At 46.7% G+C, this 27,532-nt stretch overlaps 1 protein-coding gene across 1 annotated transcript in view; it reads right to left on the minus strand.

Annotated features, from left to right (window-relative positions):
- The window catches only part of RFTN1 (raftlin, lipid raft linker 1), a 195,116-nt gene extending 169,812 nt beyond the window's left edge, over window positions 1-25,304 (minus strand). The window contains exons 1-2 of the mRNA XM_045903855.3: window positions 25,034-25,304; window positions 6,269-6,421 (exon numbers count right to left, since the gene is read on the minus strand). Of these exons, the coding sequence (XP_045759811.1) occupies window positions 6,269-6,413 (145 nt within the window). The 5' untranslated portion in view covers window positions 6,414-6,421; window positions 25,034-25,304. The remainder of the gene's footprint in view (window positions 1-6,268; window positions 6,422-25,033) is intronic.
- Between the last annotated feature and the right edge of the window lie 2,228 nt (window positions 25,305-27,532).

A 27,532-nucleotide genomic window follows, 5' to 3' on the forward strand; every position in this document is an offset into this window, starting at 1 on the left:
TTCTGACCCTCCCATAGCTGTCCTGAAAAGACCATCTCCTTCCACCGTCAATCTTCTGCCTGGCTAACTCCAAATACACCTACAGATCTCAGGTCTTCCTCAATACACACACCCTTCCAACAAGACTGGGGGCTACCATGTCCCTTTTATCACCATAATGCTAGCATCAAGTCCTACAATCGCCTGGTTCTTCATCTGTAAGAGATTTGAACCAATCTAGACTAGTGGATTAGAGCGATGCTATGGGCTGAATGTGTTCCTTCAAAAGTCCAACCCCAGTGTTAGACTATCTGGAGTAAATAATTAAGGTTAAATGAGGTCTTAAGAGTGAGGCTTTAATCTGATAGGATTAATGTCCTTATAAGAAGAGACACAGACAGGGGTGCCTGGGTGGCTCAGTCGGTTAAGTGTCTGCCTCCAGCTCAGGTCATGATCCCAGGTTCCTGGGATCGAGCCTCGTGTCAGGCTCTCTGCTCAGCAGGGAGCCTGCTTCTCCCTCTCCCTCCGTCTGCCACTCTGCCTGCTTGTATGCTTGCTCTCTCTCTCTGTCAAATAAAATAAATAAAATCTTAAAAAATATAATAAAAAAAAAAGAAGAGACAGGAGAGAGCTCACTCTCTGTCCCTCTCTCTCAGCCATGTGAGGACACAGCCAGAAGGCGGCCATCTGTAAGCCAGGAAAAGGGATCTCACCAGGACCCAACCATGCCGGCCCTCTGAGCTCAGTCTTTTCAGCCTCCAGAACTGTAAGAAAATAGATGTCTGTGGTTTAAGCTGCCCAGTCTGGAGTATTTTGTTATGGCAGCAGAGCTAACTAAGGCAACTGGGAATACCTCTTGTCTGGTTCACCCATATGTCCTCAGGACACAACATCTGGCCTCCGGTCAACATTCAGTAAATACCCGTGGAATCAATGAATTGTCATCTTATGGTCCCTACTGGACCCATGGGCAAACTTTCATAATAAAAATGGCACACTAATCTGAATTAGAGGTGCAGATTCAGACCTGGAACCAAGTTATCCTCCCTCGAAGACAGACTAGAGAAGCATGGCCCCATAGAACTTACCATGGTGTTGGACATGGTTTCTACCTGTGCTGTCCAATATGGCAGCCACCAGCCACATGTGGCGGTTAAGCACTTGAAACGTGGCGAGTGTGACAGAGTTGTTGAATTTTTAATTTTATTTAATTTTAATTATTACATTTAAACAGCCACAAGGCTGGTGGCTCCTGTACAGCACAGCAGAAGACTAGATGTTCTGAGCAAAATCAAGCCCTGGGCACTAACCTCATTACGCAGGTCACTCCCTGTGCCAACTGTCCCCAGCACCAAACATGTATAAAACACAACTGATTCTCATGGAGCTGACACAGGTAGCTTTCAAGCGGTATTAGAGGGGCCTGGTGCAGAGAAGCTGGCAAAACATAGGTACGAAAGGGATAATGAGGCACCATTTTGCAGAGATCGTGGCGCTTTATGGTCCTCTATCTGTGATGAAACCCACCAAAGGGCAGGTTCATCCCTTGGTGACCAGACTTAACTAAAAACTTAAGACCCAATCAAATCACTCAGAATTGAGATTTTTGGCAGCTTATGTGCTTCACATTGAGAATCCTGCTGCTTTTCACCTCAGTCAGCCCAGCAAGTGAGGTTGCGTGTTCCAATATCATCCACAGTAGCACTGAGCTCTGAGTAAGGGACAAACAGAACAGTGTAAACTCTGATTTTGACTTTTGTAAAAGTGCACATGTCCCCTTCCCGCCTAAGCCACCAGGTGGAAGGGGCCCACACCCTTTTCCCCAACTTGTAATTTGTTAGTAAGACGAGCATTTTCTCCATGAGAAAGAAATCTATCAAGTGCTCCTTAAAAATCTTCTATGGACAAAACTGTATGGAAAAGGAATAGCCTCATGCCCCCCTAGATGATACCACAAGCTTTCTAACAAGAATATTCTATTTGGTGGTAATGCCTATTTGTCCAGCACCTTGCCGTTTATGAGGCACAAGAGCTCTGGGGCCCAAGAGATCAAAGTTCAAATTCCACCCCAGTCACTTCCTAGCACTGCATCTTCAGAAAAGTTACTTAAGTTCTCTGACTGTTGGTTACCCATCTGCAGAAAAGGAATGCGTGTACCCATATACCTCCCTGGGTTTCTGTGAGAATAAAATGACATAAGAAGCCACACAAATATGAATGTTAATTTATAATAGCCCAAACAGAAACGACCCAAATGTCCATCAACACGTGAATGGATAAACAAACTGTGGGACATCCACACAGGAGAATACTACTCAGCCATAAAATAAGAATGAACTACTACACACAAAACAACACAAATGGGGCACCTGGGTGGCTCAGTCGGTTAAGCGTCTGTCTTCAGTTCAGTTCATGATCCTGGCATCCCAGGATAGAGCCCCACATCGGGCTCCCTGCTCGGTGAGGAGTCTGCCTCTCCCTCTCCCTCTGCCCCTCCTCCCCACTCGTGCACTCTCTCTCTCAAATAAACAAGTAAAGATCTTTAAAAAAATTTAAAACAACACAAATGAATCTCAAAATAAGTAAGCTGAGTGGAAAACGCCAGACCAAAAGAAGTATGTACCACAAGAGTCCATTTATAGAAAATCCTAGAAAATAAAATCAATGATGGAAAGCATATCATTGGTTGTCTGGGGACAGAGAGCTGGGAAAAAGGAGGGATTACAAAGGAGCACGAAGAAACTTTGCGGGAGACGGAAATGTTTTGCATCTTGATGAGGTCATGGTTTCCTGGGTTTGAACACTTAAATACGTGCAGTGTAATGTGCTTAAATTATATTTCCATAAAGTTGAAAAAGTTGGGAAGACATAATGCACCATCACAGGACTGAGCACATAGTAGGCTCTCAACAAATGCTGGCTCCATTCTGGAGCCATAGCAAATGACCCAACTAGAACTTCTGGAAAAGAATTCGATGGGCTGCCAGGGAAGTGAGTTAGCCTCTGTAACACTTACTTTGGTGTACTAGAACCCAGATACGTAGGACATGCTCTTCTCAGCTAAAAAGTGTGAACGAGAAAGACGCACAGAAAGATGAGCAAGGCTTGATCTTTGCCCTCAAGGAAACACAAATACGTTTAATGTATGATGTAATAAAAGTGTCATAAGGATGGTACTGACAAATGGCAGGAGTGCAGAAGAGAGTAATGACGATGGGACGGATGTTGGGAAGGAACAGTTTCCGGTGGTTGGGACTCTGGCAAGCAGTGAGGGGTGGGTCGGGCCCTGTGCAGAAAGAGTGGAAGCTGGGATGGGGGTGGGGTGCACGGCCCACTGTCCTCCAAGGCAGGAATGGTGGGGGGGGGTCCATAAAGGGCAAGGCTGAGCTGGGGAAGGCCCTGAGCACCAGGTAGACTTTCCACTGCATTTTTCCAAGAGAACCAGCCGAAGGGTTTGGCATCATCAGATTTGTGTTTTACACAAATAGATCCCATCTAGAGGGCCATCTGGCAATTTATCAAGAGTCCTGACATTCGTATCTTTCAACTCAGTAATTCCTGAGGATATAATCAAAAATGCACAAAGATTTATAGACAGCGCTGCTTATCACAGCATTATTTATAATAGCCCAAAGCCCGAAATAACTTAAATGTCCGATAAAAGAAGACTGTTAAATAAATTATGGTATGCAGAGTGATTAAATCATATATAGCCATTAAATCATATTTTGAGGACATATGGAATGACAGAGTACTGCCTCACTGTACAATGTTAAGCTGCAAAAAAGCAGGACACAAAAATATACATTAAGTATTCATTCAACAAATATTTATTGATTATCTACTATGTGCCAGGCACTGTTCTAAGTATTGAGAGTACAGCAGAGGGTAAAACAGACACAATCCTGCACTCGTTAGAGGGATCCTACCTTCTAATGAAAGAAGGCAGACCACAAATAAGGTAACAAATAACAATAGGCAGAATATACAGCATGTTAGATGATAGGAAGCGTTATGGAGAAAATCAAGAGGGCAAGGGGATGAGAAGTCGGGGCATAGCTAGAAATTGTAAATAGGTGGTCAGGGAAGGTTTCACAGAAAAGGGGGAGTGAAGGTTTGAGCCAAGGGTATCTCTGGGAGGACTTCCGGGCAGAGGAAACAAGTAGTGCAAAGGCCCTGAGGAGACCTGGAGAGTTCAAGAAACAGCAAGGCCGAAATGGCAGAACACACAGGACAAAGATCTGAAGGATGAGGATGGAGAGTAGCTGGTGCCTCTCAGGGTGAGGGGAGCCACGGCAGGGCTTTGAGCAGAAGAGTGACATGATCTCTAGGGGGACAAGGGAAGAAGCAAGGAGATCAGTTGGGATTTGTCTGGCGTTTTCCTTGCTTTTTTATAATGGAGGTACGTTCATTTCATAATCAGAAAAGAAAAGGTAATTCAGTCAAAGAAAGCACAGTGCGGCAAGGCAGTGTGGCTGTTCTGACCAGGGCCCAAGGCAGCAGACAAACAAATCAGGAAGTGAGGGAGGTAACTCAGGTGTCCGTGATGGAGCGGTGCGTACACAGAGGAGAGCACAGGTTCATGGAGGTCTCTGTGAGCAAAACATACTCTTCTTAATAATAAATATAACCATGATGCAAAAAAAAAACCATATATATATATTCTCATATGTATATATATATATGTATATATATATATATACATATGAGAAAAAGAATCCCCCCGTATTCTCAGCTTCCTAACGATATTTAACATGTTGGCATATTTCCTTGCGCTCTCTTTTCCTACACATACTTCGGTTTTCTCCATCATTCTACAAGGCCTAGACCGTTGCAGGCACTCAAATGTTCACCAAACAAATAATGGGTGACCAAATGCTCCCAATCATTTTGCGTACAGATTTGCTCATGTTAAATCAGCTACGTTACAAGCATCTTCAGAAGCAGTTTCAATAGGCTTGGGTGACACGGTGGAAATCGTGGGCAAGGAGAAGGCACGGTCACAGATGACTAAGGTGTCAAGTCCGTCTGAGAGGACGGTGGTGACATTAGGCACCCAGGGCACCAGCAGGAAGCCAATCTGATGAGGAAGACGCTGGACTCAGTGTGGGGGACGTGGGGGACATGCAGGGGCACCCAGAACGTCCCTGCAGAGACGCCCAGCCGGCCATGTGTCTCAGGGCTCAAGAGGCAGTGGGAGGCTTGGTGCAAGGTGGTCACAGCAGGAACAGGAGTGGATGTAACACTAGCTGCCCCACGACGTGCTGGCCTCGTGCTAAGAGCTTCTCAGACCCTCCCTCCTCTGGTCTCCACAGCTGCCCTGCGAGGCGGGTATTCACGTGCCCATTCGACAGAAGCCCAGCCCCTCCACAGCAGAGCCGGACTCAAACCCCCAAATATGAGCGCTTTTCCCACGAATTCTCTTCTCGGGTAATAGGAGCTTAAAATATACCCGGCAGCCCAGGGACAAAGTGGCGAGGTGCCTGAGTCAGTTAGCACTCCTGTTTGTGTGCAACTTCTAGGGACTGCCCCCTTCACCGAAAGAATGATCTTTCCTCTTCTGAAGACATATTTTATGTTTTCTTACTTATAATTACAGTCTGTTGAGGTTTTGTTGTTGTTGTTTTTCATGTGTGTGAGTCTTCTCTCGCACTAGGTAAGAGGATCCAGGAAACCAGGACACACTGCACGATCTCCCCACAGCATCAGCCCAATCCTGTGCACACAGTCGTGCTCAGCAAATGCTCTGGGTGAAAAGGCTATTGCTTGCCAGTCACCCCAGGGCTACTGCGACACTGTGAGTGAGGTGACCCAGACACCCTGCAGCTTGGAGGAGGCGAAGCCAAGCCCAGATGGACAAGCACTCTTGAAAGACACCAGACAACAGGCAGGTAAATTTAGGTGGACAGGCACATTAATAGCAGATAAGGCAAATTTTCCTTTTGCACATGGCTTGCTACAATACAGAGTCTGCAAACTAGTTGGCCCATGGGCCAAACTCAGCCCACCCCCATGTCTGTACTTGTTGACTCACACCTGGTTTTAACTTGTTACAATATAAATTAGTTGCTATCCTTTAAAAAGTGAAGAGTTCCACATAAATATCTGGATTTCTGTAAGCAGTACCTTTTCGAAGGCCCATCTTTTCCAGTTCCCCATAGCCCCCCAACCCCCAACCCTGTTCACCTCCCCCGCCCCACCAGCTCTGCCCCAGGGTGGGAGGGGACCTCGGGCACGGGGCTGGGTCTGAGCTCACAGGCCACCAGGAGCTCTGGCCGCCTGTACTCACCAGCACTCAGGGTCGTGAACTCCAGGAAGCGGTATTCGTAGGACACATCTATCTTGGTCTCCACCTGAGGCCTCTTTAAAGTCGAATAGATATTTCCAGGCCGTTTGTCATCGCGTTTCTCTAACTTGTTCAATCCGCAACCCATTTCAGCAGCTGCCAGCAGAAACCAAAAAAAAGGACAAGGAAAGTGATTTTTTTTTTTCCCTGAGATTTTGTTTTTATTTATTTTTTTTTTTTAAAGATTTTATTTATTTATTTGACAGAGAAAGAGAGCGCACAAGTAGGCAGAGTGGCAGGCAGAGGGAGAGGGAGAAGCAGGCTTTCTGCTGAGCAGGGAGCCGGACGTGGGGCTCGATCCCAGGACCCTGGGATCATGACCCGAGCTGAAGGCAGACGCTTAACAACTGAGCCACCCAGGCGCCCCGCCATCATGAAATTCTTAACAATTTTTGAAAAATTTTAATTCCAGTATAGTTAACATACAGTGTTGTATTAGTTTCAGGTGACAATACAGTGATTCAACAATTCTTAATTAATTTATTTTTATTTATTTATTTATTTATTTTTTAATTTATTTATTTGACAGAGAGATAGCACAAGTAGGCAGAGCGGCAGGCAGAGGGAAAGGGAGAAGCAGGCTTTCTGCTGAGCAGGGAGCCGGACGTGGGGCTCGATCCCAGGACCCTGGGATCATGACCTGAGCCGAAGGCAGCCGCTTAACCGACTGAGCCATCCAGGAGCCCCGAGATTTTGTTTTTAAACACCACAGTATAAAAGACCCCGTATTTCCCTGAAGACTATATGAAGGACCTCAGCCTTTATGCAACCCAGAGCATAATTTAGTGTCTGACCTGAACACGGCGGAACTATGCTCAGGACCCAGGCTGGTTTCTCCTTCTGTGAGGACACCATTACCAGCCATCCCGCACTTCTATAATGACACCAAAAGTATACCTGTCTTCTCTCTTTTTCTCCCCGTCTGAGGAAAATAATACCTCAGAGTGCCTCAGTTCCACTCTAATCTGTACACATGATTAAAAAATGAGATCTTAAAAGCAATATGGCACATTATGGTGTCAGCCCATCTGGAAAGAAAAAACAAAACAAGAGATGTGTCACTTTTGGTGTGGTTGCCAAGAGAGAATAATAAGTTGTTGGTACAATTTCCAAACTCCAACAGTAATTATTTAGACAGGAATTTATATTCATAAAACATCTCTAAAAGTAGACGGTGGTATTTTTATGGGCCTCATCTAAAAGTCCCCCTTTATTCTTTGAGACCAAACCACAGGAAATAATAGTATGCTTCCACGCTCTTAGAGAGTCATTTTAGACCAAAATGAAGACTGGCTGAACACTAATAGCAGGGCCAGAGAAACTGGAAGCAGAAATCCACGTGTATTAGAGCGAAGATCTGTGGCGACCGTTTGAAAGAAAAATGGAGAAATGTTAGGGTAATGTGCATATTAGGGTGGGCTCAGCTCCCAGCCTTTCCAGGGATTAAAAACAATGAGGGTTCTCTGTTTGTTTAGACAGAATGACATTCATGAAATGACTTTTTATCCACTCCCCAGACTTCAGCAGAAGATATTTTCCCTTTGTGCACGGAGCATGACCAATACTTCCCCCTTCTCTGGGGTACCAGAGCTGCCATCAGAACATATTTCACAAAAATATGAACTGGCCAAGAATATCACAAACAGAAACGTGGTGACCGCTTCCTTTTAGAGATAAGAATTTCCTTTTGCTTAATCCATTCACAAGGTGCCCAGCTTCCTAAGGCAAACTGGCAAGCTCCAGAAAAAACAAAATGAACCTCAAAAAAGCAGTAAGTGTGTGGGGGGAGGGGAGCAGTGGAAGAGGGTGGTGTCGTGACAACCAGGCTATACTTTTCAGTAATTAAAAAAAGTCTGGAAGGATGGATGAGAACAGGAAGGCTTACTTATGCCTTAATAAGGGAACATTAGTGTCCAAAGGGCCAGGGCAGACATGATTTATGTGCAATCTGCATGAACTGATTACTTGTAAAATCCTCTGTAGTTCTGCAGATAGAACAGCTGATATATACAGAGGCTGCACATTTAACTACTAAAAAGCAAGCCGAGTGGCATCTGCTAAGGCTAAGCAGAAGAGAAGCGGACAGGAAGGCTCCTGTGTACTGGGGAACAGGTGACCTGGCCAGATGAGCACTGTTACCACCAAAACAGAACTAGAAATAACCCAGAGACTCACCAAGTAAGTCACTTGCACACCCAGTTCCCTAAGACTGAGTGTTTGGGGCCCTCAAAAAAAGAAACCTCTCCCTCAAAAATCCTCCCATTCTTGGGGCGCCTGGGTGGCTCGGTCGTTAAGCGTCTGCCTTCGGCTCAGGTCATGATCTCAGGGTCCTGGGATCGAGCCCCGCATCGGGCCCCCTGCTCGGCGGGAAGCTTGCTTCCCTCTCCCACTCCCCCTGCTTGTGTTCCCTCTCTCGCTGTCTCTAGCTCTCTGTCAAATAAATAAATAAATAAAATCTTAAAAAAAAAAAAATCCTCCCATTCTTGTTATCCTATTAGGGAAATTCTAGCATTAGAGACTCATTCCTTTGAAATCAGAATCACTCTCCCTCAGGATCTCCTTTGAAACCACAAATAATCTCTACAGGAAGGGCAATGAATGAAGCTTATGGTAGCCACTAACACTTTAGTATGATTTAATATCTTCTATAAAGGATAGGTTCCCTGACAACGGAGAAAAACGGAGAGGAGTATCAGGATGAGTAAAAAGACTCAAAAAAAAGTTAAGGAGGTGGGAGAAGTTGGGGGATGGCATACCAAGAAGCATCAGAAAAGCTCTCCCAATTTATAACCTGGAGTTTAAAGTTTCACTCAGATTGTCCCAAACTTGAGGTCTCTGCCCAAGTTCACCCCAAAGGGCACTGTTCTTGTCTCCCAGGACACAACAAGGTTCTGGGTAAGTCATGCATATGATCTGACACAGAAAAAAGAAAACAGTACCAGCAGCTAGCAGCAAAACTGTAGTATCAGTGAATCCTCAAGATCTCAAACTCAGGGATTCATTTCTTTGGAATACGTGCAACCCTGGTTAAGCAACTGCTTTTATAGCACGACTCTCTCTAGGAAGGCAAACATATGAAGCAGTTGTGAGCCAATAAAACCTCAGCATGAGGGGTGCCTGGGTGGCTCAGTCAGTTAAGCGGCTGCCTTCAGATCAGGTCATGATCCCAGGGTCCTGGGATCGAGTCCCACATGGGCCTCCCTGCTCCGTGGGGAGCCTGCCTCTCCCTCTGCCTGCTCCCCCTGCTCATGCTCTCTCTCTGTCAAATAAATAAATAAATAAATAAATAAATAAATAAATAAATAAATAAATAAATAAAATCTTAAAAAAAAACCTTAGCGTGAGTCTGTTCCTCTTATTCTTTTGTGGTGAGGGCCCTACCTTACTCACTCCTGGCACACCTGTGTTCCTTTTAGTTCCTTCCTGCGTTCTTCTACCAACCCCCACCCCTGTCAAAAAGTAAAGATTTTCATATCATTCTGAAAATAGCTACTACAGTCCCTACTGTGCTCAAACAAGAAAGACCTAGCTTACAAAAGGGGGAAAAATAAGATAGAACGGTACCTAACATTACTGTTTACTATGTGAGGTTCCCAGGCTCATGCTAGAATCCCACTAGAAACTTGGGGCAAGGGATGGATATGGGCCTTTGAGGGCAGTGAGAGGTGGGAGGTAGAGGTAAGAGGAGAGGGCACGGCTTTTCCTGATGCAGGCATTTGGTTCACATTCCCTCAGACATTCAGGGAGTGTTTGTCTCAGGGGAAGCACATCTCCCTCAGGAGTCAAGGCCTCTAGTAGGGCAGAAGGTAAATGGTAAGGATAATGGTTCTGAAATATGCCTCCCAAATCCTTTGCCACTCCTGCCATTGAAAGGTGGTGTCTACATCACCTCCCCTGAGTCTGGGCTCCATGGTTGCCTGACCAATACGATACAGAGGAATGACACAGTGCCAGCTTCTGGACCTGCGCCTTAAGAAATCAGGAGCACCGACTTCTTGATCCTTGAGATGCCTGTTCTTGGACCCCAGCCACCATGCCATGAGGAAGCCCAAGCAGCCCCAAAGGGAGGCCCATGTGGAGAGGAACCGACAGCCAGCACCAACTTGCCAGCCATCTTGCCGGTGAGCCATCTTGGAAATTGAGCCTCTGCCTCAGTCAAGACACTGACACCATGTGAGGCAGAGACAAGCTGTTTCCACCAAACCCTGCCAAAACTGCAGATCCCTGAGCAAAATACACCATTGTTTGTTTTAAGCCTCTAAGTTTTGGCACTATTCATCATGCAGTATGTAACTCATTCACCAAGTTTGTTCAAAATGACCATGGCCTGCTGCCTCCTCAGGAGAACACCAGCCGAGATTGCCTACATTTAGGGGCCCTGGTTTAGCCATTCACCCTCTGAATGGCACTTTGGCTGTTTCCAGTTGATTATGAATAAAGTGGCTATAAACACTCACACAGAGGCTTTTATGAGGACATAAGTTTTCATTTCTCTAGGGTAACACCTGGGAGTAGGATTGCTAGGCTGTGTGGTAAGTGCAGGGGTCCTGTTAAACGCATGAGGCTTCTCTTTCCACATTCACGGTGGCCAGATGCTGACTGCAGGAGAGGCATGGCGGAAGGTGAGACCCTTCGAGAGACTGACCGATTAGCCCCTCCACCTCCTGCTCACTCTGCGGCATCAGCTCCCTGGGCAGAATCAGGAGAGCGGTGCTATTCATGACTCCTTCTCCTTTCGCTGTTGTCTGTTTCTATAAAGGACACATGCTAAAAATCACTTGTGTGTGATGAGATTCTCCCGGTGCTTTATCTATGGTCCATCCAACCCCCACAGCTCTGCGCTTCCATATTCCCACAGTCACCCCACCCTGACACCTAATGTAAATCAAGTTACTTGTTTTATGTGTGAGTGGATCACTGGATCAGCTTTGATTATCTGACAGTTGTACAGGAGGCTTTTCTCTTTTGTTTCTACCCCTGTCTTCCCAGAATACATCCCAGCACCCATGTGTATGCGTCTCTCTATCATCAAGGGACCAAGAAAAACCTTCCAAGATTTCTTCAAAGGTAAAAGCAAAAAGAGGAGGTGTTTCCCCATTCCTGTGGCGAGACAGTGGGGAAAGAGCCAAAATAAACATACAGTTCTCTAGCAGAAATCAGCCAAAAGTAATTAGGAACTGGATGCTGATTACGGAGGAAAATAAGGTAATCACCAGGAGGTTGAGAACCTGGCTGCAAAGGAGAGGATGTTAGAGATTGCAAATGACCAGAAAGCAGAGAGCTCTCAGATGGTGAGGTTCTGGAAAATCAGTTCTTTCCAAATCAAGCCTAGCGTGAGGTGTGTCTTTGAGACACCGCGGCGCAGCTTCATGCAGAAACTGTCAGCTCCACGAGAGAGGGAACTTTTCCAAATTCATGCATACGTGCATGCGTTCATTCAGCACACATTTATTAAGGTCTGCTTTGAATTAGGTCCTCAATTAGGAAAGGTAAAAATGGGAAGACCAGGCCCTGCTCTTAAGGAAATCAGAGGTGAAAGAAGGAGAAAGACAGTGAACAGATGTACGTGGTGCAGTGGGGCGGGCTGTTCTGGAAGTCTGGGCAGAGTGCAGGACATTCAGAGAAAAGCCCTGTGACAGAAAACAGACCCGGTTCCAGAAGAAGCTGATCAGCAATGGGGCATGATGCCCTGTGTCATTTTCAATGTTGAAATCTTTAACTTTTTATTTTAAAGTATTTCTGATTTGTTTCTGAAATGCTTCCCAAGATGCTCATAAGACACTGGAAAACCACTTCAGAAAGGATCACCTCCTTAAAAGATTACTTTTCAGCTCACGTTTCTAAAACTTCAGTTTAAAGGTTCATTTTTACTATCAACTAGCGTACATGCATTTAAATAATGGGGGCAATAAATGTAGTTATATTTCCAAATACATATTAGTTTCATTAAGAGTGAGTCCTCATTTACCACACTTGCTGCTAATCTGTGGCAGACTGTAAAGCTAATTTTAACAATTGCCAACAGCTCATGACAAGCAACCAGAGATGGGGCAATTATATGCAATGATGCTGGATCAGCTGGCAAATTCATTTTTCATTTCTGCATTCAAGTTCCGTATTTGAAGCCTCGAGCATGTTTATTACATCACTCAGTCACCCAAAGTAAGAACTGATGATCCAAATTAAGACATTTTTACATGATAGGAACATCTCTCTCAACCCAGAAATGTAAATGAAAACTTGAAAATTCAAATGGTATCAAGTCTTGATATCCTACAGACATAGTCTAAGACAGAAACCCAAGGATAACTAAAATTTACCCATTGAGGGACTGGGCGAAGTAAGTGAAGGGGATTAAGAGGTACAAACTCCCAGGTATAAAATAAGAATGGCAAAGAGTTGAAAAGTACAGTCCAGAATATAGTCAGTGACGTTGTAATAACACTGTATGGTGCCCATACTTATTGTGTTGAGCACTGAGTAAAGTCTAGAATTGTCAAATCACTGTGTTGTACACCAGAAACTAATATAATACTGTATATCAACTATACTTCAATAAGAAAAATTTACCTGTTCTAAGTGTCCCTGATTTGATGCCAAGTATAAAGAACAATCTATATGAAACAATATTATTTATATGGTGCTACTTCTAAGTGAGTGCATATATAAATATATATTATATAAATTATATAGTAATATATTACATATATATTTTATGTGTGTGTGTGTGTGTATACACATTCTCTTTGTATCTGGCAAGACAAAGACCACAATGTTCCCAGAAATTTCCTCCAGGTCATGAGATGATGGGTGACACTCTCTTTATGGTTTTCTATATTTTTCAAGTTTTCTGTGCTGCACATACTTTATTTTCTTCACTGAAAACAATAAGAGGTATGATAGCCAGCCTCCAAGATGACCCTCAGTAATTCTTGCAGCATTCACGGGTGGTCCCCGCCCACAGTGAATAAGGCTAACCCGTGGGGCCCAGAGGGCACTGCAGAAATGATGAGCGTGATTTCCAAGGCTGGGTTACAGCAGCATTGTGGGTTCTCCCTTGCTCTCTCCTGGATCCCTCACTCTGGGAACAGCCAGCTGCCATAGTATGAGGACACCCTATTAACCCTGTGGCGAAGTCCCAGGACAGGGAACTGAGGTCCCCACCAAACAGCCAACACTGTTGGCTAGCTCAACACCCATGTGGAAGCAGATCCATCAGCCCCAGAATGGCCTCCAGCCCAGCCAGCATCTTGACCACAACCTCTTGAGGCACCCCAGGTCAGAACCACCCAGCTAGGCTGCTTCTGGATTTCTAGCCCACAGAAACCCTGTGAGATAATAAATGTTTATTGTTGTTTCTGGCTGCCAAGATCCGGAGTAATTTGTTACAGAGCAAAAGATAAGGAATACAAGGGGTATTTACGTTACCAAAGGAAAACACTTGCTTACCATCCCCTCATCCCCACATCTCAGTCGGGGTCTGATCCAGACCACCTCTCTGCCTTCCGACAGTCCCCATCACAAACACCCTTAACTAAACACAGCTCCCTTTCAGAAGAACCTGCTGCTCAAAGTGTGGTCCTCAGACCAGCAGCACCAGACTTCCTGGGAGCCTGTGAGAAATCCAGAATCCCAGGCCCTCCCAGGCCTGCTGAACCAGAATCTACATTTTAATGACAAGTGATTCATTGAAGTTTGAGCAGTGGTAAAGTTTGAGAAACCCTGGGCCATGGCAGTGGTCCTCAATCTTGGTTGCATATTGGAATCATCTGGAGACCTATTTAAAGGTCCTGATGCCCAGGCATTTGGGGGTGGGGCCTGATCATCAATATTTTGGAAAAACCCAAGTGATTCTAACTAGCAGCCAGAGGTGAAAATCAACAATTTAGGAGCAAGCTCAGTTTTCCCCACTCTGAACCCTCTCCAGTCTTGGATCTTTCTTAAATCTCCTAGCCAGGGCTAAGAACCCCAGTCTAGAACATGGCCCTGCTGATCCCCTTGATTCCACACCCCCATCTCTTGAACCTCTTTGTACCTCAGATGCCCTCTTCCCACCTCCATGCTGTCCTCCCAAACACAGGTGCACCCCTAAATTTCTATCCCCAGCCCTCCTTCTGTCTCACTCTCTTAAAATCATTTTCAGTACAGGGGTGCCTGGGTGGCTCAGTTGGTTGAGCGTCCAACTCTTGGTTTCGGCTCACGTCATGATCTCAGGGTCAGGAGATTGGGCACCCCATCAGGCTCCATGCTGAGCATGGAGTCTGCTGGAGATTCTCTCCCTGCCCCTCTGCTCCCCACCCCTCTGCTCATGCTCTCTCTCTCAAATAAATAAATAAAATCTTTAAAAAAAATAATTGTCAGCATAAGCCACTTCAGACATATAGAGGAGGACAGAAAATGAGACATCTATGTACCCATCACCAAGATTTAACAAATGCTTATATTTTACTTTATTTGCTTCACATCTTTTATTTTTGAAGAAATGAGACTTTTTGGATGCAGCCCCCGTGCCCTTCCTTTCTCCCCTCTTCTATCCCTGCTTTTACTCTTTCACGATCTACCTGTGACAATACATGGCAGAGGTTTGAGACTTTCCACTTCCTGGCACCTTTAGCGTCTCGGTATGTTGTTCACGGCACCCCTAAGCTAAAAGCAATACTTACAGTTCCACTTATTAAGCCATTCAGTCTAAACAACATAATAATCATTTATGTCCAAACAACTTATTAGCCTTTTGAAAAAAAAATAGTACATAAAAATTGAAAGAATAAACCTTTTTCTTTCATTCCTGAGTCACCACAAGAACTAATGGGATGTGTGCATCTCTTGGGCACTGCACAACCTCTCAAACCTTGGAATCACGCTGGACACCACCACCTTCATTTCCTGTTCCACTAGGTGGTTTCTTAGCAACCGCCCAAAAGACAGCTGCCCAGAGATACGATGTCATCAAAAAGAAGACGGTGCTAACGTTGGTACCTCGAACTACCCCAAGATGGCAGGTAGTGTGTTGTCTAACATGTTATGTACCACTGTGTTCCCCTCAGAAATGTAAAAAAAACAAAGCCCTTCTGCCCCACCCTCGTGAGTTGGCTGTGGTGCCTTGGGGTGCCTTAGTAATGGAGTTTGGGAACCTCCAATATGTGGTATTGTTGAGTATACTCAAAAAAGTTACATAAATGCTACCGTCTCCCCCTTAGTCCTTATATCCCCTCTCATGGACCCTGCTTTACCTGTTCTGGGCAAAAACCTTCCAGTCTCCCTCCCAGACTGGTGAACTCCAGATGAACACACCCAAGGACCCGTTTCAACATCTTCACCTAGCATTTTCCTGAAATTCCTGATGAATGTGCCCCAAAGAGAACTCAACGCCTTGCCCATCAAGGCCTGTTCTTCCTCCCGTGTTCCTTGCTTCCGTGGGTAGTACCCCCGTCCTCGTAACATCCAGGCTCAAAACACCAGGCATCAGCCTGCCCCTGCCACTGTCGCCACTGCTGCAGCTGGCCTGGCGCTGGGTGCTGCTGGAGGCCCTTACTGCCACCACTTGGTTCCCCGTGCCGACCCGCCCTCTTAGGACCGTCAGAGGCCTTCATGCCTCTGGCTTCCCTTGGTCTCTCACCCACTAATTCCGAGCACAGGCTAATGCCAGATTAACCATGCTGTGCCACCCACATGGCTCAAAAAGCATAAGAAACATATGCTGCCCAGTTTGGAGTCCTTAGCCTCCACCTCACCCCCATCCTCCTCCTCCCGGGTCCCTGGCTGTTCGTCTTCCTGTATCCTGGAGTCAGGCTTCAGGAAGCCAATGCTCCCTTCGGTACACACTGAGCACTCTCCAGACACCATTCCTTTACCTCCAGCGCGCCCCCCACCGGACACTCCTTTCCCTTCCATCTCAACCCTCTGTATTAGGGTTGTTCAGAGAAACTAATTTAGAACTAATATTTCCAAATACATATTAGTTTCATTAAGAGTGAGTCCTCATTTACCACACTTGCAAGAGGACAGCGTGTCAGTAGATATCTCTATAGAGAGAAGGCAGGGCAGATTTGTTTTAAGAAATTGACTCATGGGACTGTGGGAGCTGGCAAGGCGGAAATCTGCAGGGCGTGCCAGCAGGTCAGAGACCTACAGAAGCACTGATGTTACAGTCTTGAGTCTTAAGGCAGTCTGGAGGCAGGATTCCTTCTTCCTCAGGAGACCTCACTGTTTTCTCTTAAATCCTTCAACTGGTTGGGTGAAGCATGCCTCACCCACATTATGGTGACTACTCTGCTTTACTCAAAGTCTCCTGATTTAAATGTTAACCACGTTAAAAAAGAAAAATAACCCACACCAACACCTAGATGTGTCTAACCAAAAACTGGGTACCATGGCCTAGTCAAGGTGACACATGAAATTACCCATCACACTCTCCTTTATTAAGCATTTACTACATGCAAAGCATTATTCTAAACACTGAAGATACCAAAGTGATGCAAAAAGCCAAAAAAAAAAAAAAAAGGAACAACCCTGCCCTGAAGGATCTTACCTTCAGGGGCAGAAAAACAGACAATACACAAATAAAAATAATAAAGGAAATTCAATTTTAAAAGTATGTCAAATAAAGAAAAATAAGGCAGGGAGGAGGGAGAGCAAGCACAGGGTAAGACGATGCAATATTTAAAATTCTATTTTTTTAAAGATTTTTATTTTTATTTTATTTATTTTATTTATTTGACAGAGAGCACAAGCAGGGGGCACAGCAGAGGGGGAGGGAGAAGCAGACTCCCCGCTGAACAGGGAGCCTGGTGTGGGGCTGGATCCCAGGACCCCGGGATTATGACCTGAGCTGAAGGCAGACGCTTAACCCACTGAGCCACCCAGGCACCCCGACGATTCTATATTTAAAAACAGGATGATCAGGGCGCCTGGGTGGCTCAGTGGGTTAAGCGACTGCCTTCCTCAGGTCATGATCCTGGAGTCCCGGGATCGAGTCCCGCATCAGGCTCCTTGCTCGGCAGGGAGCCTGCTTCTCCCTCTGACCCTCCTCCCTCTCATGCTCTCTGTCTCTCATTCTCTCTGTCTCAAATAAATAAATAAAATCTTTAAAAAAAAAAAAAAAAAAAAAAACACAGGATGATCCGGGAAGGCCTCACCCAGGTGGTGATGTTAGAGACCATGGGATGAGCGGGGGATGGTGTACCGGGAAAGGTGGCAGCACGTGCAAGGTTCCAGGATCTGCCTGGGGAAGAGTGGTGGCTGCAGGTGGCACATGAAATCAGAGAGGCAGGGGAAGCAGGTTGTACGGGCTGTGCAGATGGTGGTAAGGACTCTGGCTTTACCCTGAGATGGGAGCCCCTTGAGGGTTTCAAGCCAAGGGTAGACATGATCACTCTGGTCATGACTGACGTGGAAATGGGGAGACCAGATGATGATGGGGTATGAGCAATGATCAAGTTCTGGATATATCTTAAAAGTAGAAAACGAGATTTACTGGTAGTTTGGAAATAGGTAGTTTGGAAATAGATTTATTGGTAGTTTGGAAAAAGAGGGCATCCAAGACATGTCTAGGGTTTGTGACCTGAGCAACTGGAAGGCTGGAGTGGCCCCCTTCCGAGCTGGGGATGGCTATAGGAGGAAGACAGGAGCTTATTTTAGATGTGTTAACTCCATCGGGGTGGGTAGCTGCAGGGACCAGTCCTGAGCTCAAGGGAAAGCTCTGGAGCTTTTGGTAATGCCTCATCTGCTCATGTGACAGCCAACTTCCCAAAGGTGGCAATCATGTCTTTCTCATCCCCAATAGCAACTATCCCAACACCCTGCCCCAACAGATGCACAATAAATCTATTTATTTATTTATTTAGAGAGCACGCACACATGAGCAGGGGAAGGGGCAGAGGGAGAGGGAGAATGTCAAGCAGACTCCATGCTGAGCATGAAGTCTGATGTGGGGTTCAATCTCATGACCCTGAGATCATGACCTGAGCCTGAATCCAGAGTTGGATCATCAACCGACTGAGCTAGGCAGGCGCCCCGAGATGCACAATAAATACCTACTAAACCAACATCCTTCAGGACTAGGACAGACACTTATTATCTGGTAAAGGATGGAAATTCTGGAATATTTGGAATATCTGCCTGTCTCTCTCAGGTTCACCTTCTTAACAGCATAGCACAGTGGTTGGCTGCACAAGTTCTGGAACCAGAGTGCCTAGGTTCAAATCCCAGTGTCTCTACTTCCTAACCCTGTGACTTTGAGGAAGCTGCTCAACTTCAGGTTTCCCCATTATAATATGGGGGTATCCCTGAAATCCACTGGCAGGGTGAGGATTAAATAAATTAATACTGAACAGGGCTTAGAAGAGCTCTGGCACATAGAAAAAGTAGTATAAATGTTAACTATTATTAGACATATTACCAGTAATTACTTGTTATCCACTGTAAAGATTATTTTTTACCTGCCTATGGCCATAATTACACCACACTGCAAAGGGTGCTTATCCGGTGTCCCAAAACAGTGGAAAAGGTCCAAAAGCCCCCTCTAAGTTACAGAAGAGTTTAAATGAACAATCTGATTTCTAGTACTTTACATTTTCAAAATTTGGCAATACATGATTCAGTCACATTCCATTAACCAGAGTCTGTGATTAACCACCTCTCCTCTTATCCAACTTTATGAATGAGGTCTATTACAATAGTTTCTTCAAAATTAGGCATTTGGGAGCTATTCCATAAAACCTGAAGGACTGCCCAGGAAGTACTTCCTCAGGGTGAAATACAAAGTAAGAAATTTCAAAACACACACACACACACACACATTCATGTACACACGAATGGAAGTTGATAATCCTCGGCAAGAAATAAATGCTGAAAATCAAGGGGGTCTGCCTATAGAACAACAAAATGGGATATTGTAGTTATAAAAGCCAAAGAAAGTTGTCACTGAAGTGCAGCCGGCTTCCAGGTTGAAAAAGTGTGGCAACATCCAATACAGTTTCATAAAGTCGCTAAGAGTTGGTCTGGGCTCCTGGGTGGCTCAGTAGGTTAAGTGGCTGCCTTCAGCTCAGGTCATGATCCCAGGGTCCTGGGACAGAGTCCCGCATGGGCTCCCTGCTCAGCGGGGAGCCTGCTTCTTCCTCTCCCTCTGCCCGCCCCCCACTCGTTTTCCCTCTCTTCTCTCTCTCAAAGAAATAAATAAAATATTTTTTAAAAAATGAAAGAGAGTTGGTCAGTATCAGACGAGCTGGGCAAAACACAGCTGAAGTGGACTTTGCACCACTGGCTGGTGTTGGTGCCCCATGATACCTGAGGGCTGAGTCCTCTCTCCTTTGAACCACAGAAGAGGGGCAAGCCAGGGCATACCAGCCACCCCCCTCGTCCTGTGCTACCAGGACACGGAAGCCGCCGGGCCCCCTCCAGCACTCCCTACACACCACAAGGGCAGTCAGACCCAGCAAAACTCCAGAGTGAAGCCCTCGATACCCCAACTAGTGTCTCCTCCATCTCAGTCTTGGCAGGTAGCCATCAGGCGTAGAATGTGACCTGATTTTCTAGCTCTTTGGTTCTGGCCCCGCTGAGAGCCAATTCTTCTTCCTGAATTCAGCCCAGGTGGGGAGTAAGTCACACAAATGCATATTTAAAAGCTCAACCGAATTCTTATTTGGAGAGCAAGGAATTAACAGGGCTCAAGCAGTGGCCATCACTTGCCTGCTGTACGGATCTTTTCACAAAAAGCATCCTGGTAAAATATGCAATGATAATAACGAAAGCCCCTTTGGGGGCCCAGGAGTAAAGGGGAACTCAAATTTATGTCAAAAACTGAATGTGAATGGGAGAAAAGATCACACGCACACAAAACCTTTAAAAGGTAAACATAAAAGAAATGTCTGGCTAAATGTATCTCTTTGTCAGTGAAAAATAGCCTAAGCCTTAGCCAAGTGTGTTGCCAATTCTTCAGCTGAAGGAAAAGAGAGAGACGCTTACTATAGAGCAAACAGGACTTTCAGCCATGATGAAAATACTCAGCCTCTGCACTATCCAAGGCCCCGGCCAATAACCACATGTGGCTCTAGGGCACTTGAAATGTGGCTAGTGGGACTGAGGAGCCAAATTCTTTCATTTTAATTCATTTTACATTTAAATGTAAGTAGCCACAGGTAGGTGGTGGCCAAGGTGTGGGACCACTCGGCTACAGACACTCAAACTCAACAGCTGGCAAACATCTTTCTTTTCCTCCAATGAAACTAAAATCACAGTCAACCAACAATATCTTAAATTGTCACCAAAATACTTTGTATCTCAATACAGGCCCTGGCTGCCCCAAACTCAGAAAAAACAGAAGAAAGTGATTCCAGTGTGTCACTTCTTGCCGAGTGGGCGTGCCTATCCAGTTTTAGTGTCTATCACCCTATGGCTTCATGTATTTGGAAATCTGTGCTTGTAGACGTATTCTCATTTGCGAAACCAGAACATCACAGTCTCTTCCCTTTGTCTAGGAAACGTGAAAAAGCGAACTTAGGGCAAGTTACTTAACCTCGCTAAGCTTCAGTTTCCTCGAGGCTAAAGTGCAGATAAGAGTAGAACTTGCCTCTCCTGAGGATTAAATTCAAAGAATGCATGTACAGTGCCTCACAGTGCCAGGCCAAGGGTAAGCACTTGGCAAGTGGGAGCTATAATTATTATTTTGTTAATAACAATAGTGAAATCTGTGGGGCGCCTGGGTGGCTCAGTTGGTTAAGTGACTGCCTTCGGCTCAGGTCATGATCCTGGAGTCCCTGGATGGAGTCCCGCATGGGGCTCCCTGCTCGGCAGGGAGTCTGCTTCCCCCTCTGACCCTCCTCCCTCTCATGCTCTCTGTCTCTCATTCTCTCTGTCTCAAATAAATAAATAAAATCTTTAAAAAATAATAATAATAACAATAGTGAAATCTGTAATAAAATAAGAACGGTGCTACTAAAATAGAAGTTGACAGTCAGCAAGTTTTCCTAGGCCAAAACACTTTGAACCTGTTTCCAAGGCTACAGTAAAGTAGCCTCTGGAGAAATACATCTTGGGGACATCTTGGCACTCACGGTCAACCCCCAAACGGGCAATCACCCCGTCGGGTACCACAAGTCACCAGAATCGTTCAGCTGAGACTTAACTGTCCTCCTACTCTGTGGCTGTCAGATCACAACAGTTCCCAAACACAGGGCAAAGCGCGAGACTGTCTTCTGACCCAACTGAGACACCTCGGCCAGAGGCGAATATTTCATTCTGGGGTCCCACGCAGGCCGGCAGGCTCCATTCCTGTTTCCTGAATCAGCCAAGGCCAGGTTCAGCGGCGGGTCCACAGAACGGGACCAAAGGGTAAGGGGACCTGAGGGGACCTGGCCCATTTTCTCAGCCAGGACAACGAGAGCGTGTCGACAGGTCATGCTTCTCACTGACAGGCCAAATCACTTTAACAGGAAAGCTGTTTTCTGAGCCTTCAAAAAGCCAAATCTGATCTGCCTCGCAAAGCAAACACAACCTGCTTTCCGCAGCCAGCTGTGAAAGCCGGTGAAATCCAATGGGAATCTCCTCCACCAAGTTCACATCAGCCAGACCAATACGTCAGAAATCCCCCAGGAGTGGTGAAGCAGAAGTATGGTGGAATTCTGTGGGGTTTGGGGGTTATTTTTTCTTTATATAGAAAGCACTCAATCAATCTTCTTTCACAACCAAGGGTACATTCCCCAGTGGAATTCCCTTCTCTGAAGATCTCTACAAGTAAAATATTTGTCTGATCATCTGCAATAATTTAAGTGTAAACTCACTCACTGGCGGAGTCAGGGATTTCTTACAACTCCTCCACCTATAAAAACAACGTGCTTTGGACTGTCTCAGGTATCCAATTTCTGTACCCCTCCAGCCCCAAACACTGCCAAGCCACACCCTTGACTTTGGGATAAGAAAACAGGGTTGTCGTATCTGGAATCTCGTACTTGTATTCTTTGCTGGTGGCCCTGTAAAAATGGTACAACCATGTTGGAGAAAGATTCAGCAGCTTCTTATAAGGTTCACATACACCTCTTCTATGACCTAATGATTCTGCTTCTGGGCATTTACCCACGAGAAATGAGAACATATGTCCCTAGTAAGACTTGTACACAAATATTCATAGCAGCTTCATTCACAATACTCCCCCCACACTGGGACTAACTCATGTGTCCATCAACAGGGGGGAATATATTAACAAACTGTGGTATGGACATATCCTGGAATATATAATTCAGCAATTAAAAAAAAAAGCCCAAAATACTGATATATATAACATGGTTGAATCTCAAAACTATGCTGAGTAGAAGAAGCTTTACACAACACCGTAGAACTCCATTTATAGGAATTCAAGCAAGACTAAACTAACAGTGAGAAACAATCAGCATTTGTTGCCCCTGAAAGAGGGGCAGGGACTGACCGGGAATGGGGATGAGGAACTTTCGAGGTGATGGTAATATTCTCTATCTTGATAGCAACTAGGGTTACACAGGTGTGCACATCTATCAAAACATTATGCAAATATTACTCTCAAGATTTGTGCATTTCACGCTATGCATACACATTTTACCTTAAGAAAATCGTGAACATATATTGAACTCTAAATAATAATAAGGGCACTGAAACATCTAGCAGTGACCTGTACCAATGTCTGTAATTTACTTTAAAGTGCATAAAACAATGGGTTGGGACTTATCAATGGATGGGACTTAAGTTGGGAATTAAGATGGGTAGAGGGATGAATAAATCGACAGATGTGTAATAAAGCCAGTACTGCTAAATTACACTCTAGATATGGGTATTTGGGGGTTACTGTTCTTGCAACTTTCTTATATTTTTAGAAATGAGATAGGTGGGGAAAGAGTCATAATACCCACTCTTTAGCCCACCGAGTTAGAAATTTGGCAAGACACCCATGCCCACCAAGCCATGGGCCCACACAATTTCAATTCTGCAGAGAAGTGAAGATTGGAAGAACACAAGTAGCTTTACAGGAACTCTAATCACTCATGCCAAAGATTTTCTGCCTGTTTCCCTACAGACAAAGCAATTATTTGAATGGAAGCCAAAAATTCCTGCTCAAGAGGGAGAAAAAGAACTCATTCCCAATTTGTTCTCTTTCAATTCCTGCACCAATCTATTAGCTAACTGCACAACACTCCACTTCCATTTGCCCCGTGTCCATTGAGTCAAAAGACTAACAAAGAAAAACCAACCCAGCGACTTGATATACAGAGGATGAGGTCCCAGTTCTCAGCACCAGAAACCGCGCTGAAGGCAAAAGAGGATGCAGAGTCAGTCTGAGGTTAAAGTGATTTCACTGAGGTTAGCACACACGCACACACCAAAGAGCCCCAAACAGCTTGTTGCTTAACCCCTCTGTGGGGTTTGGTGACATCTGGGGTCACTTGAACTTCGTAGGGAATTGAGCTGTTCAGAGGTACAAATTAGGAATCCCGGCAGCCAGGGACACGTGGGGTGCATAGCATGCCCTACCCACAGGCCCAGAGGTCGCTCACATTACCCCCGCCTTCCTTCCTGGCAGGGCCTCTCTTATCCTGAGATGACACAGGATGGCAGGGCCTGGAAGACGCCTAGCCTGACTGCGCGCCCAGCATCTGAAAACAGCTGTACCAATTACAAGAAAGGACTGTTGCTGGAAACCCAGGGCAGGCACTCAATTTTGGCATTTGTGCCAGACTTTAAAAATATAGATATACTTTTTGTTTGTTTGTTTTTAAGTCCCCCAACAAACTCACTGCCACCACCCAGTGTCCCTGGGGACCACCCACTACCACATGGGGCAGCTAAGCATGAGCTACGGGAGGCAGCAGGCAGCGCGCCTGGGTCTAGCACTTTTGGCTTCCACGCGGTTCTCGCTGCCAAGACGGCGATATCCTGGGTCAAGGGCACGGGCCCTGGTCGCGGGGGAGGGGGAGTGTTGCATGCCTGACAATCGGGTTTTCTGAAATGTACGCCGCCGCCACCACCACCCCGCCATGGCCCAGACCTACCCTGGCGTCCCTTGAGCCTGGGAAAGTGGGTTAGGATGAGGAAAGAAATCCCCTTACAGAAGGGGAGATGCCGTTTTCGTGCCGGGGACTCCCCGCGCCCAGGTTCTCTGTGCCTCGGGTGGCTGCGGCGCTTCCTCTGGACGCGCGGCAGGTCTGCTCCCATCTATCCAGCACCCCTGCGCCAGCAACAAACCCACCTCCCAGGGCGCACGCAGAAGGGCAGCCGGGAGCCGCCTCCCACTCCCCAGCCCCCGGCCTCCCGCCCTCCTGAACCCGCACTCCGTGCCCAGCTCCTGCCTGATCTTTGCCAAGGACCCCCTGCAGCAGTGTCCCAGACCCACCTGTAGCCTCAAAGCTTCCCCTTCTGCTTCCCTCTTTGGCGCCCCCGACCCCGCAGAGCCCACGACCCCTAACAAACTGCTCTAGGTGCCTCTCCCCACAGCGTGCCAGGGATGATTTTTTTTTTCCCCCCAAAAAAGTTGGCCAAGACCGCTGCGTGCGGTGGACCGGCGCCGACTCCATCCAACCCGGGCGGGGGATGCGGTTGTGGGGGCGGTGGCCCTCTGGCAGCCCCGGCAACCTGCAAGGAGGCGCCACGCGGGGCTCCTCCGGTCCGCCGCGGTCCCGGTCCGCGGGGCCAGATGGCCGGGCCTGTGCCCGCCTACACCCCAAGTCCCGTCGCGCGCCCACCTACCGTTGGGAACTGGCTGAGGAGAAGGCGCCGGCGCGGGCTCCCCGACACAGCGTGTTCCGTCCCGGGAGGAAAGTTTGTGCCATACAGCGCAGGCGGCGCGGGGAAAGCGTGGGCGCCAGTGGGTGGGGGCGGGAAGCAGAGGCGCGGCGCGCTCGGCTGTCAGTCCCTCCCGCGATCTGGGCGTCCGTCCCTCCGCGGAGCCCGCGGCCGCCGCGCTCCCGCTCGCTGCGCCCTGCGCCTGGCGCGCTCCGGCTCCAGCCCCGACGCGCCCCCGCCGCCGCCGCGCGTCCGCCGGCTACACTTCCTCTTCCTCTGAACTCATGTGCAAAATATGCTGCGCCGCATCTTCGGGGGAGCCGCCGGCCCCTGAGCGCCGCCGCGGGAGCAGCGGGTCCTCCCCGCGCCCCTGGGCGCCCTGCACCCCCCTCGACGCCCAGCGCCGCTGCCTCCACGCGGCGGGCCACCTGCGCGCCGCACACGCTGCAGCCCGCGGGCGACCCTCGCTGCCCCTCCGCGCAGAGGTCGGAGGCTCCGGGATCCACCCTCTCGACCCCTCCTAACCAAGGGAGTGCACGTAGGGCACCAGGTGCCCTCAAAATTTGAGCCGGGATGCTGGATGGTGACTGCCACCAAGGGGCTGATGGCTGAGGGTGTGGGAGGATAATTGAGAGTGGGCCGTTCCTCCTTCCCATTCCACAGGTGGGTCACCCCCCACCCCCCGTCTAAGTTACTTACTGAGTTAGTGATTAACGAAGGAGAGGGATAATGCCACCGGCTCCTTGCCACACCCTATTCCACCTACTTCAGGTGTCCAGAAGGTTTGAGGTCTGGGGAACCATCTCGGCCTGCAACTTTAGGTTGCCCAAGGAGACAATTATATAAATAAAGCACTAGGGCACGGCTGACTTAGTAAAGTGAAAACGTGAGGCAGAGAGCCCATTAAAAAGTATTTTTTTTTCTTGGAACTTTTTAAACAAAGCAAAATTACAGTGTAGGAGTTAAAAGCAGGAATCCTAGAGCCAGTTAGGGTTGGCCTGGCCTGGCCTCCATACTTACTCCCTGTGTGATTTGGGTAAATGCCTTAACTCCTCGGGGCCTGTTTCCTCATTTGTTAAATAGCACTTCCTCCTGGGCTTTATGTGTAAAGTGTTAAGGAAGCACTCTATAACTTAGCTATTATCATTATTATTATTATTATTAATATTATAAGAAGACTGCAACAAGACAGCTAACATAATCTAATTAATTATCTACATTTTCTGGTTGGGTGAAGAGGGGGCCTTAGGCATTAGAGCCCAGAGAGTGGTGGGCTGGTTTCGGGCCCCAACAGTGTTTTAATGAGGTCCTTCTGGTACTAATAACCACCCCCCAGGGGGTAAGGAAGAGCTATTTTGTCTTCAGGAATTCCTGTTTCACACAGGCTTCTCTCAGAGATTTTCTTCCTTATTTTCTTTTTCCATAGCCATCCCAGTTATGTGTTCCTCCCTCCTGCGCCCAACACCATTCTTGTTTGTGTTTTGTGTTTTGTTCCTTTCCCTTTCCAGCTCACCACTTGCCGGCATCACTCACCACCACCAATTCCAATCTCCCCAGCTCACTCTCCTTGGCTTGCCCTCTGAGAGAAAATAGTAAGACCAGGTGACAGCCCAGGTCCAGGTTCAAACCAAAGTGTGTGGGGACAAGGGTCCAGTGGCACCACCCTGGTTTTGAACACCCACCTATGAGGCCAAAAGGAGGGATGGATCTTTATGTCATTTATCTGCCAAGGCCTTGAGTTTTGCAAGTCAGGGCCCATCTGAAATCTTTCTGATCCTTTCTAATCCTTACCTCAGAAAAAAAGTAACTTTTATAGGTGTTAACCAGAAGTTCACAAGTAAACACGGAGTATTTAAATGAAGATAAAGAGAAAAGAGGGAAAAGGCAGCGTAACCTGGTTGTGGTTGGGGGAAGAGGTTTGATTTCTTTTAAGCAAATCATTTTCACTATAAATTTTTGCACATAAGTTTTTTTTTTTTTAACACCTGATCATTGGGGTTAATAAATTATTCTGATTGTTTCCATTTTCTTCCACTCGACATTTTCCTGAGTACTAACAATGTGTAAATGTCTGAAATGTCTTTTTTTCCCTGCTTGGATCTGCCTTTTTTTAGGGTTTTCTAGAATTCTCCACCTTTCCCCCTAGATATTTTGACACTTCCTCCTGATACGTAGTAGATGATCAATAAACATTTATGGAATGAATGGATGAGTCATTAACATTCAGATCTTTCAAGGCTCTGTGTAACCTCCATTGAACAATTATCTGATATATTCTAGTTCTCTTTCACCTGGAATTCCCAATGAGGAGGCAACATTGGGTTCATTTGTGCTGTGTAGAGGTCAACCTCGATTTTCCACTTGGCTGCCATGCACTGGCCAGCCAGGGGATAGACCCTGGACAGCTGGGACTCACCTCTGACTGACCTCGCCTACCCAGCGTCAACCCCAAAGATGCTGGAA

This window comes from Mirounga angustirostris, unplaced genomic scaffold (assembly GCF_029215605.1).
Source record: "Mirounga angustirostris isolate CCGP_5_RB_7025 unplaced genomic scaffold, mMirAng1.0.hap1 SCAF_1, whole genome shotgun sequence".
In the NCBI taxonomy this organism is placed as follows: domain Eukaryota; kingdom Metazoa; phylum Chordata; class Mammalia; order Carnivora; family Phocidae; genus Mirounga; species Mirounga angustirostris.